At 43.3% G+C, this 14,008-nt stretch overlaps 1 protein-coding gene across 1 annotated transcript in view; it reads right to left on the minus strand.

The window, feature by feature from the left end:
- Window positions 1-5,030: 5,030 nt before the first annotated feature.
- Window positions 5,031-14,008, minus strand: part of LOC127056013 (calcium-activated chloride channel regulator 1-like) — a 35,934-nt gene continuing 26,956 nt past the window's right edge. The window contains exons 10-14 of the mRNA XM_050963656.1: window positions 12,177-12,407; window positions 11,362-11,632; window positions 9,431-9,595; window positions 7,875-8,111; window positions 5,031-5,461 (exon numbers count right to left, since the gene is read on the minus strand). Of these exons, the coding sequence (XP_050819613.1) occupies window positions 5,031-5,461; window positions 7,875-8,111; window positions 9,431-9,595; window positions 11,362-11,632; window positions 12,177-12,407 (1,335 nt within the window). The remainder of the gene's footprint in view (window positions 5,462-7,874; window positions 8,112-9,430; window positions 9,596-11,361; window positions 11,633-12,176; window positions 12,408-14,008) is intronic.

Below are 14,008 nucleotides of genomic sequence, written 5' to 3' on the forward strand. Positions count from 1 at the left end.
GTAGGGAAAGCCCCCGGCGGCCCGGGCTGGTGTGTTTAACTGCCCCGTCTGCAGGTCCAGCTGATCGCGGCTCCCACTGGCTGCAGATCACTGCTCCAGGCCAATGCAAGTTGCTGGAAGCAGCAGCCAGTAAGTCCCTCGGCCTGAGCCACTTCCAGCAGCTCCCATTGGCCTGGAACAGTGATCCACGGCCAGTGGGAGCCACAATCTGCTGGACCTGCGGACGGGGCAGGTAAACACACCGGCCCTGCCTGGCCCGGCCCCCATAGGCTTTCCTTACAGAAGCGGCAACCCCTATTTGAGAAACCCTGCCCTATATCTAGCATCAGCCTGCTGCTTCCCTTTACCTACAGGCTATGTTTCCCTGGACCGTATCCTTCTCAGCCCTAGTACCTTCCTTACTTTTCTGTCTCTAGCCAGCGTTGAACTGTCCAACCCTGCAGCCAGTCAGGAGCACCATTCTTACTCCTCTGGCTCTAGCCAACAACTGATCTGCTCTGTCCAGCAGCTCATTTTTATATGAGCCTGATGGATTATGATTGGTGGCTCCCTACAGCCTCTCTAGACAGCTTGGAGGAAACACCTCTACTGTTCCCTTTCCTGTAGCAGGATGTGGTAGGACCATGAGGCCTCCAGCAGGGGGCCTCAGTTCCTGCTACACCCTATCACACCTCCTTTGTAAAGTGCTTTGAGATCTGCTGATGAAATGCATTACACAAGAGCTAAATATTAATTAATTAATATTATTACAAGAGTGTGCACAAGCATGCTTAGGAGCACTTTCTACTTCTATACAAAATACGTATCTTTCACTCCACCCTGGGCTGCCCTTCCAGCTAACCGCCGCTAACAGGGGGTGGCAGTCCTGGTAGGTAGTCATGGTCCCAGCCCACATGTCCTTTGGAACGGACGGCACTGCAACATTGAGCCTGAACCAAAGCTCACTGAAGTCAGTGGATCAGGTCCACTCTGAACCTCTCCGATTGCACTCAGGAAACATAAGCAGCCAAATTATTGATGCCTCCCCTAGAGATGTGTTGGAGGTGAAGCTGGGGTTGTCAGCCTTCCAGGGTTGTCCTGGAGTTTCCAGGAATTAAAGACTAATTAAGCTTTAATTAAAGATTATGTCATCTGATGAAGCCTCCAGGAGTACATCAGCCAAGCTCTTTGAGCCAAGATTGTCACTTACAATGTGTGTGAACATGAAGTCCCAATTGCAGGTGCATCCTCAAGGCATTTGTGCAATATAAATGAGAAGAAAAAGAAGAACCAATCACAATTAGTGAATGAAAACTTGAATCTATCATCTTTGACTGTCCCACTAAATAAGTATTTATATGAGAGATCAGAGCATCATTGAAGGAGCTGTTTTGGTCTATTGGGTAAATATTATGTGATTTTGGAAACGTAACTGGAGAATTTTTGTGTGTCTATTTTGAAAATCCACTAGATTTCAGTGTAACCAAAGCATCAAACTGCTAGGCAACTCTTAACTGGAGAACTAGAACAGGGATGTCTGTGGAATAATATTTATGCACACAGTACATCTGAGGACTGCTATGTTTTCTTGTTACTCTAGGAAATATTAACAGGAACAATTTCACCACTGTTTGCTCTGACTCTGTGACGTAGTTCCTACCAATATAACTTCTGAGGAGTAGAAATATAAACACTTCTGAGAATGAGGAGCCGGTAGTACCCTCCAATTTAGAGGTAGGATGAGCAGGCAAAATGAAGCGCTACTGAATAGGTAGAAAGCAGGTAAAACTAGGGCCACTTGTAGGGTTGCTAATTTTGGTTGGATGCATTCCTGGAGGTTTCCTCTCGTTACATAATCTTTAATTTCTGGAGACTCCAGAACTCTCCTGGAGGTTGTCAACCCTAGCCACTTGATGAGGTTAATACCTTGAAAGCTGCTTTGTGACTGTAATTTTTCTCTTTATACCTCCCAACAAGAGGTCTTCCTAGCTTTTCTCCAGAATTTGATGACTATTCTTTCAGACATAGACATGGTTCTGGCTCTCTCCAGGGACTATCAGGGCTGCTCTCAAATCCACCAGAGAGATTGTTGCAGAATGCTACGAGGTGCTCCCTCCCTAGGTTGAGGGCATTTTCTCTTTATAGCGCTCCTAGCTTTTGCATTGCCAGGAATGAAGGACCAGTCTCAAACACAGATCTCCAGATAGTGATGACAGTTTAATCACCAAGTCAAACACTCCTAGGCTCACAGGCCAATTTTTCTATCAGGAAACAACTCAGATATATATGATTGGGCAGGTCATCAGATGAGAAATCCCATGTTCATGGAACATTTCTCATTAGGGTAGATATTCATTGACAAATAAAAAATAAAACACAATCCACAATTCCCATGATTTGTTCTGTCTGATCTTTATGCCTAATACATTGCACCTCCAAGCCTTCTGTTTATTACACTCAACTAATCACTCTCTTGTGTCCCATTCACCTATACCCAAAAGACATGAAGAAAACCACTAACATGCACCAGAAAAACAAAACTGGGGAGTCATATTGCCTTTACATGTAGAAGAGCAACTAAGAGAAAATCAATTTCTGAATTTCATTTCATGGCATAAAAAAACCATCTGGGAAATATAGAAATTGCACTAACCAATCAAACACCCAGTGCCTCTCTCAGACAGGGCTTGTTTCCACTAGTGATTTGCAGTTAATATGTTTGTAAAAGTTAATCTGGACATTCCCCAAATGTTTGTTCCAGGCATAGTTCAAATGGTAACTACCTTGAGCTGTCAGTTAATTAATTTATACAAAATCTAAGTATAGGCATACCCATGTTCGCCAATACATCTATATTACTAAGTATACTTCAGTGGAAGCAGCAAGAAACCCCATACTGGACTGTGACATTCCCCAAGGTATAATCTGGATGGTTGAGTAGTTGTGTCTCCTCAACTCTCCAATTGGGGTGCCTTTTGCACTGCTTCACTGTATGAACAATTATCCTGGCCAGTTTATACACAGCCTCTAGCCTGCAAAATCACTCCTAGCTGTATTATATGCATGCTTCTAGCCAGGCACTCCTGAACTGTATTGCAGAGTGACACCAGTGAATTCCCAATCCAAGACTTGTCCCTAGAAATGTGCATCTTGTACTGCCCAGCTTTTTCCTTCTGTACTGTACAAGCTTATAGAAAGTCCATCATTTCATAAATGGAAAATTATATGCACAAACCCTGCTATCTCAAATTAAGTTTCTCAACCACTTCAATTCAGACATACACTGGTTTAGATAAAACAAGCTTATTAACTACAGAAAGATACATTTTAAGTGATTACAAGTAATGAGGCAGAAAAGTCAGAATTAGTTACAAAGAAATAAAAAAGGTAAAACGCAAACTAATATCTAAGTTAACAAACTAAGTAAATTTAAAGCAAAAGGTTTCTCTCACTATATGCTTACAGCAGTCTGGTTGGATTCCTTCAGCCAGGACTCCTCCCCCCAGTTCAGTGATGCTTCTTTCATCTTTCAGATGTTGTTGATGCCATGAGTAGAGATGAGGGCAGAGAGGTTATTTGAGGGCTCTGTTCCACATTTTTATATCTTTTCCTCCTCTTTGAGAATCATCTTAGGCTGGGGTTCAGGTAAAGCCAGTCTGCTTACATGGGAACCCCCAACTGTTCCATTTCCAAGATGTAAAGTTCTTACTCACACCCTTCTTCCTTTCAAAGAATGGCCACTTGCCCTGTTGACATCTGACTGAGGCTTCAGTTTGTCTTTTGTTTTTGAGGAACTGGTCTGGGCTGCTTTCCCAGGCTTGGACTACCCCTTAGTAACATCATACTTAGAATCTTATATCTTTAAATACAATGTTGCCACACATATTTTACCAGAACAATAATGATCTGCAAATTAAGAGTTTTCAAATTATACCTCACAAGGCATAGTTTGTACAAGATTTATTACAGTTCTGTAAAAGTGGTGAACAGAAGGGTACACAGTGTGTCACATGGACAATTATGGAATAATTTAACCCATGGAAAAGTTCCTCCCTAGCCCCTGTTCGTGATGAGCTGATAACCTGAAGCATGAGGGTTTATGTCCCTTATAAAATAATTTCACCCCATCTAATGTAACTATGGATGTTTTCATTACCCATAGAATGGATGATCCTTTCCCATTTTTGGAGGGTCATATCACGCAGCATGATGTTGCAAGTTGGGCTTGCAGGATATAGGAAAGATGGGTCAAAAGCCATCTGCTGAATAGCTTTTCCTCCTTGATGCTGCAGGCAATTGCTTCTACATATGATGTGATGGGTAGCATTCCTGCTAATTTGGCATGTATTGTCTTCTCTTCTACTATTTTGCTTTTGTTCTTTTGTTAATAGTTTAGAGTTGAAATGTTGCACATGTGATTGGTGATTATATCAGGAAGAAAGTGTTTTCCATATGCTCATTTATGGATACTGTATGGCCCTGATTGTGATAATAATAATATACCTGCATAACTCTCCTCCTATGAGTAGAGTTGTGCCTGTACTTAAGCATTTGCAAGCTCTGGGACATCAGAGATATATACTTTGTTTCCTACTCACTGAACATAACTGAGAGGATGTGAAGGTATGTATGAAAATGACAGATTACAGATCTATCTAATTTCTTATTAAATCTCACCTTTCCTGACAGCTAAGCAACTGGAAAACAAAAATAGAAAGTCATAGTTTTTAAAAAAGAAAGCACAATAATGCTGCAAAATTCTTGCAAGATTAGATTTAAATTCTACATCTAGATTGTAATTTATATTCGTGTCTTACTCTACTGAATACATACTTTTAAACTCAGTATTTAGTCTATGTACATGTACTGTAACATAGCAAACTCAGAAAGCAGAACAGAAATACACATAAATGTACATCTATTTTAAAGTCAATTGACTTAATTTTCAAATGTATTATAAAATTATATAAGTCTCTCCTTATGTATTTTAAAAATCACAAACAGAACAAATCAAGATAGATTCCTACTGAACTTTCATCTTACAATTAGTTTTAGCACATGCTGAGCTCAGGGCCTCCCCTTCTATTTTTCTTGTGTAAAATGCAAACAGTTATACTTACAGCTATTGATATAGCTATTACAGACCCAGCTACTATTAACACTATTGTTAAAACATTAATACCTTCATTGATAACATCATCATTAGGAGCACCATCAGGCGAGGATTCCTTTGGAGGGACAAACAAAGCTGCTTGTGCTATATTAGACATTTCTGAGGTCAGGGAGGCATTATCAATGGCACGTATTGCAAAGTAGATTATGGTGTCATTTTCTATTGTGACATTTTCTGGTTTAAACTGAAATGATTCTTTGGTGCCAGCAGGGTTAGGTACCAGACTAGAGGTATTCACGGAAGTAGCATTCTCAAAGGTGTTTCTTAAGTCCAGAAAACTTTCACTCATTTTTATTATGTATCTGTCAGCTGCAAAAAGAGAGGAATACAAGTAAGAGTGTGTTAAGTATGCCTATTACACTATCTGTAACTGCAAGCATAGTACATGATTTGTAGAACAGTTTTGTATCTTTATCAGAACTCCAATGATACTCCATTACCATCCCTACCATTTTCCCCACCTTCACTATTGATGGGCCTGCTTAATTGACTCCCATCCTTTCTCTGAAGAGCTCTGGACAGGAATCCTGTTAGAACTTGTTTGTTTCACAGTTTGATTGAGTGACTAGTCTATTGTTAACTGATGTGGGGCATTCCCTCCCTTCATGAGCATTAAGTGCATTATATTATCAGCACTCTTAGCTCCTGCTGGGCTGAACAGCAGGACACCAAACCCAAGAATTCAAGATGAGTCTTCCACATGGCAGTGCAGAAAACTGCCACTAAGCTGCCCCACATCCAGGGCCAGCTCTAGGATTTTTGCTGCCCCAAGAAAAAAATTTTTTGGCTGCCACCCTTTTTTTTTCGTTCCCCCCTGCCCCTAGCCCCACCACAACTCCACCCCTTCCAAACCCCTTCCCCAAATCCTCAGCCCCGGGCATGCCGCATTCCCCCCCATTGCTTCCTGGGGGCCCCCATGACCTCCCGCCCTAGCTCACCTCCGCTCCGTGTGCTCCCCCAGGTATGCTGCCACTCCACTTCTCCCCCCTCCCTCTCAGGCGAGGGAGGACGGAGAAGCGGAGCAGCAGTGTGTTCAGGGGAGCAGGCAGAGCGGAGATGAGCTAGGATGGGGGGGCACAGGAAGTAACGAGGGGTAGAGGAACCACTCCCCGCTCCAGCTCCACCACTGCTGCCCGCTCCAGCTCCACCACCGCTGCCTCCCCCGAGCACCCTGCCACTCGGCTTCTCCTCCCTCCCAGACTTGCTGCATGAAACTGCTGTTTCATGCGCAGTAAGCCTGGGAGGGAGAGGGGAGAAGTGGAGCAGTGGTGGCATGCTCAGGGGAGTAGGTGAAGGTGGAGCGGAGGCGAGCTGAGGTGGTGAGCTGAGGTGGCGGGGGCACTTTTTCCCCATGCCCCGGAGTCAGCACCTATGATGGCCGGTGCCAGAATGCTGCCCCTAGAAATGTGACACCCCAAGCACCTGCTTGTTTTGCTGGTGCCTGGATCCGGCCCTGCCCACGTCCATGCCTCCCCTCCCCTCCCTACCAGCTCCCCCTATCCCTCCCATACCCATTTACACAAGTCCCTTCAATTGTCTCTCTGGTGACTATGCAGGTCAAGTATAAGATCAAATAGTACATTTAAAAAACACAGCAGTACAGGGATATGTCCCTGCATCCTGCTCAGCATTCCCTCTCTAAAAGCGTAGACTGAGAGATAGGAAAATGCCTGCTCCATTTGCCAGCATAGTTAAAGTATCAGGGATGTTGCTGCAAATGTGTCTGGCTTCCACAGTTGTTATTTCAAGGCTGTTTGGTTCTGTTCTGCTGGTGGGTTTTCCAGGCCTTTGTTTGAGTTGAGTCCTACCTCCTGCCCCGCATCTTCTTTTCTATCCCTGCAGAGCTGGGGGAATGGGTAACAAAAGAGTGCTATTCCAGCTCTACACCATCAGAGGATCCTCCTAAGTGAGGTTATTCTTCCATTGCTGGCTACTCTAGCTATCCGGTTGTTATGACCAGGAGGAGTAGTGCAAAGTTGCCACATAGCAGAACCTAGACCAGTGCTTTGGAGATTTAATGAAGTTGTTGGTTTATTCTCTGGTGAGCTGGTTGACAAGAACTGTAGGGGTATGTAAAGATTTTAATCTGAGACTGCTTTCTGTGTGACTGTAAGACTTCTATCTTAACCCCTCTCTGGCTTGTGCTGATGTACACAGTTGAATCATGGGACCTGGCTACAACATACTTAAAATGTGTATTATAGCGGAGAACTAGGTGTGTCCCCATAAATGGATTAAAGCCTTGGACTGTCCATGGTGTAACTGTGTCCCCTGACTTACGTATAGTTGCAGTGTAGACAGGAGCTAAGCCTTGGAAGAGTCACTGGTGACTCCAAACATACTGGTGAGTATGTTTTTTATTTAATTTGTTTGTCTTTTTAAGCTAGTATTGGCTGGTTGGTATAAAAGTTTTGCATTTCTGCCATAAAAGTGTCAGAGTTTGGGAATATTTCATGTTTCTCAAACATTTTTTTGAAGATTAAGAGGGACTAACATTAATATCATATTGAACAGGGAATTTACTGGTTATGCCAAGGCCTGATCTACACTAGAAAATTTTAGAGAGAAAATCTAGCGGCGGCCAGGCCATAGCGATGGTCACATTTTTGCAGATGGGAAAGACAACTTTTGTCATCTGCTTGGCTGGCTCATTGTATGTAATTTCAGATAACTGACAATAATGTATCACTTCCAGCTGACTAAAACAAAAGTTCCAACTTACCTTGTCCCACATCAAAGTCATTCCCGGGAGCTGTCCAAGACAAGCGAATTTTATCTTTTTCAGAATGAGCCTCAAGGTCAATAATTTTACAGGGTGGGAACACATCAGTAGTTCCTCCTGAAGGAACATTTTCCATTACAAAAGAACCTCCTGAGGCTACTCTATTGAAACTTCCTAGCTTTGCTTGAATTTCATCATCAGTAACTTCAGGTCTCGGTGCATTCATTTTAATTTCACCTGTCCCAAAAAAGATAAAAATTTACTCATAATATTTGACCATTACAAAACTCTAAATCATAGCACACTGTCTTTTTATCTAGCATTCCTTCTTGCTTTAATCTATTTTTTTCTTTAGCTTATTCAAACGTAGTGCAAAAATTAGTGAGGCTCAGACAGAAAACAAAGTGAATTTCAAAACCTGCATCTTTGCACAAAACTAAGGCAGACCCTAAAAGCAAACCAGATTTCAAGGACAATTGAAAGTAGCAACAGTGCCTATTATCAGTTAGGGTATTTAAGGTATTGAGCAGGTGTCAGTGGGAAGTGGTTGTGATAAAGTAGCTTCCACCCCACTCTTCCTTGGTATTGCAGGCAGTGGAAGAATTACAACCTTAGAGGCATTTCCTTGCTTTGTGGGTTTAACTTGAACATGTTTTTATGTAGACTTTTAAAATTCAGTATAGTCCAGGGTTTCTAAAACAGGGGTCGCTACTTCTGTAGGGAAAGCCCCTGGCGGGCCTGGCCGGTGTGTTTACCTGCCCCGTCCACAGGTCCGGCCGATCGCTGCTCCCACTGGCTTGCGGATTGCTGCTCCGGCCCAGTGGGAGTTGCTGGAAGTGGTGGCCAGTAAGTCTCTTGGCCTGCGCCGATTCCAGCAGCTCCCATTGGCCCTGGGCAGTGATCTGCAGTCAATGGGAGCCGCAATCTGCCGGACCTGCGGACGGGGCAGGTAAACACACCGGCCAGGTCCGCCAGAGGCTTTCCCGACAGAAGCAGCGACCCCTGTTTGAGAAACTCTGGTCTACCCAGAATTAGATTAAACGACAAAAAGTAAGTTATTATTTTTCCCCAGAGTTGTTAACCAAGTTCCATCTGCAGGGCCAACTGTTCAACTGTTCTCTTCAAAGTACGTCCCCACTTATACCTGTACAATCCCACCGATGGCCATAGTGTTGTATAGATGTAAGGGATCATGGTATTTGGCCTGCAGATTATGGAGACAATGCACAAACCAGGAAGAACACAACTTGATATTCAGAACCTCAGCATCTGCAGGGCTGGGAGTTAGAACAGCCGTGTTGCTAACCTCTAACTAGCCAAATTTGTTCTGGAGTGATTGAGATATAACAGTCAAAATAGTATTGTCGAATTCTATTGAAACAAAGTCACTTCAGAATAAGCTATATTTGAAAGTTGAATTAGTTGTATTTTTTGCACTTAATTTCCCTGGGGCTTTTAGTCAAAACCGAAATGCAAAAATAAGGGAAAGAGGAAAAATATACTAAGTTATACGCACACTCACACAAAGTGTTTTCTACTTCATAAATGTTCCTTACCATTTTCTATGTAGCCTGCAACATGCAAGGCTTGACTCTGCCTACGGCGACGTCTGACAATCATATCTTTCCCTTGGGCACGCACTTTTAAGTTGTATCTGCCATTTCCTTTGAAAGACGTAAAGTACTTTGAATAGATTCCATCATTCTTGGTAATATCAGCACCTTGACATACAAATGTTAATAATTAATTATCCAAACAAGATACCTTTTGTTAAGAAAGATCTTTTCTTGCTGTTCAGTTCATAAACATACATTGGACCTGCTCCTGCTTCTACTGAAATCAATAAGAGTTTTGATATGGACCTAGGTGAAAACAAGATCGATCCCATTGTGGTGACATAAGCTCATAACATATTTAATGAGAGATAACAATGTAGCATTGAAAAATGTAGCTGTGTATTTACTGTTATTTTAAATAATAACCACTAGTTTACTATTTCTAAACTACTTAGTAATTCTCTGTAGTTTTCTGTGGTCTGTGGAGCCCTTCTTGGTGATCTGCAGACTAAAACTCTTTGAGATTGAAGCAATGGTAGAATGTAGGGTTGTGGGAAGGAGAGAGCCTGCAGTCTGTACGACATGGTTCAGAGAACAGAGAAGTTGGAGAATGATCACATCACCACTGTAGGCACAGTAGATTTAAAAAAGGAGAATAATAATCTATTTGATTCATCCTTATGAAGGAGATGTTTTTAACATAGCTACACTGCCTATAGTATATAGCATGTGACAAGCTTTAGAAACAGACTCTCACTCTCTTGTTCTGCCTCCTGCATCCCCTCTGTAAAATAAATATAATTTCAAACAGTGAGTATGGCTGAATCAGGCCCACAAGACCCCCTTTGATCCCTGTGCTGGCTATTTGCATCAAGGTAACCGCATAGGAGAGGAAGAAGACTCTGCACAGCCACTACACACCCTTCTTCTTGGTGCAGTTTCTCTCTCCTCCTTCCTAACACACTCAACAGTGTAGCTGTGTCAGCATGTCATGGCACACGTGCTCCACCACTTTAGACCCAGTGTAGTTTTATTTCCATTCTGAAGCAGTGGGAAGACCGGAGTCACAGTCTCCCCACACTTGCTGCCCCTAAGTCTGTGCTTATGGCATAGGCATGACTGAACCCTTAGTGATAAGCTTGGAAGTAGCATGCAGAGGCCGATTCTAAAACACATACCACAAAATGGGGATTGTACAAATTTCTAGACAAAATGTAAGGAAACTGTGGTGAAGAAGAGAAACCACCCAGCAGCATGGAAGGGGTTAAAGAGAACCTTTGGGCCCAGCTAGCCCCGCCCTGTTATACCTGCAGCCAATGTCAGGCCTGGAAGGGAGAGAAAAAGAGGAAGCCTGGCTCAGTTTGGGGCTGACTAGTGAAGAGACAGGAGCTTACTGCCTCCCTACCTGAGGGAAGGGTCACTAGGCTGCCAGCTGAGGCAGCCACCAGAAGCCAAGTACTGTCTTGCTGGCCAAAGGAACTGGAGAAAGAGATCTAGGAGCATGGGGCCTAAGAGAAGCCCAGGGGAACAAAGCTCAGACATCTTGTGGGGGTTCTGATCCTGCTAAACTTACTACTGCCTGGTCCGGAGGAATCTGCAACTGCAGCAGGATGCTGCCCAGAGTCCACCAGGGGTGCTACTAGAGACAAGCCACCACAGGAACTTGGACTCTAGGGGTCACACCTCAAATTGAAGGGACAGCAGTGGAAAGTAGCCCAGAGCAGTGGGACATAGACTCTGTGCTGAGAGGTCCCATAGTCAGGGATTGACTTGCACAGGACCCTGGGCTGGGATCCACTGGAGTGGGAGGGCCTGGGTCTCCCTAAACTCCTGCCTTAAAGACTGAGGCACCTAAACCACAGAAGCAGGGGGCAGAAAGTCAAATACTCCAACCTCCAAATCACTGGAACAGAAACCTGTAATAAGATTACCTGAACCATCATCAAGGAGTTTGAGCTCCACTGCAGATCCAGTCTGTGGTTCAACAGTGGCCATCACGGTTGCACCAAGAACAGGCAAGAATCCTTGACTAACTTCTGCATAAATCACCATCGGATTAGGGAAGTTGTTTGTATCCTTATTCATGTGGGCTTTCACAGTCACTGGAGGCACAGCCAAAGATGCCGCTCGAGAGGTTACTATCATTGATATGACTTGAGGGGCTATGTGGTTATTTTGAATCCAATAATACCAATCCCCCACCTGCAAATCAAATATATGGAGTATAAAAATATAATATAAGACTCCATTAGTCTAAGGGCAGTTTTGTGTTTCCCTTAGTTAATTATTATCTTAGTTTAGGGGAGATTTTCCAGGGCACAAAGGGCAATTAGGGGACCAGAGCTGAGGTAATTTGGGTACCTTACTCATGATTCTTCATGCTCTCAAATGTTTGGTTTCTTTTAAATTTAACCTTATGTCTGAATTTGCTCAGTTTTGGTGGTGGATGTTTGAAAATTATCACATTCTTGGAAGGACTGAAACCCGTATATTATTGATATGCACCCTCAACCTTAACTTAGAATTTTGTCTGGGAGTCTTGTATACTTGGGATGCGTATAGTGCATAATAAAAAATTAGGAGGAGCATAAATGACAGTTAGACAACCATTGCAAGTCAGTGGAGTTACACCAAGGATAAAATTGGTTCATTAGGAATATATATTTATAACTTCGAAAAAGAGAAGTGGCATTTTAGATTATGAAAATGTTAACATATTTGGATAATCAAAGAGTTTAGTCTTTACCTCTGCAGTGCCTGCTATACTCAGTCGAGCTGTTCGGAGGTTTAGATTACTAACTGTGAAGTCTGACGTTCTATATTCTTTTCCTTTCGGGTCCCGCAGTAAAATGTCTGGTGGAGATGTGATTCCATCCCATGTAACTACAAAGAAGGTGTCATTTCCTACAGTGCTATCTACAGTCACTGTACCATTCATCCACTGCTTGACTGCGACACTCCGAGCTGTACTTTCAAGCTATTAGACAAATAAAATATGTTTTATGGCTAGTTAACAGATAAACACTTAAAATACCAGTAATTTCAGAGCGGTTCATTTTCCTCTTAAAGGGCCAAACAAATCAATATTTTGCATATTCAGAGGGCACCTTGACTGGTAGGTGGACAACTGGCCCACTGCTGGAAGAGGGGACAGAGGAGGATTAATGCTGGCATCACTGCAGAGCTCAGGGTTGTGCAAAGGAGGCAGAAGCCTCCTGCCACTGTACCTCCACACCTGGGGAACTAGCAGGAGGGTGAAGGCCACTTGGGCTAGCCATTGAAGGGAGTGGAATAATGAATCCCGGAGCACATTTTTGGTAATGCCCATTTGCAGAGTACAATTGCTTAAGAATGTGAAAATATAGTAACCAAGGGTCTCCTTCCACTGTTCTTTGTGGTCTATCCACCTAGCTATCAAATCACTTCTGTGCAGGAGATCAGTGCTACATTTCCTCTGCAGCTGTCAGCCTGCTTCCAGAAGGACAGCACAATGAGAGAGCCATGCAACCACAGGTAGGGACAACAGAGAGTAATGAGAGACACAAACAGAAATAACATAAACAACAGGGAGACACACAGAAAGGAGAGAAACAGGGTGTCCTTTACCAACATTGGTATTGCACATGTGGGCCACCAGAATTTACAGATGAGTTACCAACAGGAGTTTTATAGTGGCCCACTGGACTACCAGGCTGCAAGTAGATTTGCTCACTCCTGTTTTACGGATTACAAAAACTAAAGATAGAAAAGTACCTTTTAATAAAATATCTTTCTGTTTAGGATAAAAATTGGAGATTAGATACTGAAAGGCAATTGCAAAGATCACATGGGTGGACATTTGAGTCAGGTGCTCAGATTGTACTATAGTGATGAGATTGGTATAAATGCTTAGAAAGTGTGATAAATTCTCTTTGAATGGCTGATGTTACTATCCCAGAAAATCAAGAAACATTTTGTTCTCTTTCTCCTGATGTGACAGTGGAGCTACTAAAACAGAAAACCTAATAATAATTCAGGATTTCAACTATCTCCAGATGGACTGTGAACATGTCACCTCCTCTCTCCACTGTGCGACAACAGAGCTAATTTTGATTCCATTAGGAGTCTTGTTACATGCTACAGAGCTGAAATCACTGATACCAAGGTCTAAGCTTTAGATCTGTTTTGGGCTAGTGGTGCACTAGCACCAAGGCTCCCCTACTACTAGCTAAAATCATGAGAGCTGAAGTCACTAAAGCGCTGAGATCACTGAGAGCTGCATTAAGTAGGGGAGGAGCCTGAAGACAAGTTGGTGAGCAGCTAGCAGGATGGCTAGCGGAGAGGTGTGGTGGGCAGAGTGGATAGCAGGGTGACTGGTGGAGAGATGCAGCTGGCAGTGAAAACTGCAGCAGAACTCCACGGAGAGGTGTGGCAATCAGCCATCAACCCAAGCAGCGAACATGTAAGATTAATAATAATGGAGATATACCCATCTCCTAGAACTGGAAGGGATCTTGAAAGGTCATTGAGTCCAGCCCCTTGCCTTCACTAGCAGGACCAAGTACTGATTTTGCCTCAGATCCCTAAGTGGCCTCCTCA

Source organism: Gopherus flavomarginatus, chromosome 7, assembly GCF_025201925.1.
Source record: "Gopherus flavomarginatus isolate rGopFla2 chromosome 7, rGopFla2.mat.asm, whole genome shotgun sequence".
In the NCBI taxonomy this organism is placed as follows: domain Eukaryota; kingdom Metazoa; phylum Chordata; order Testudines; family Testudinidae; genus Gopherus; species Gopherus flavomarginatus.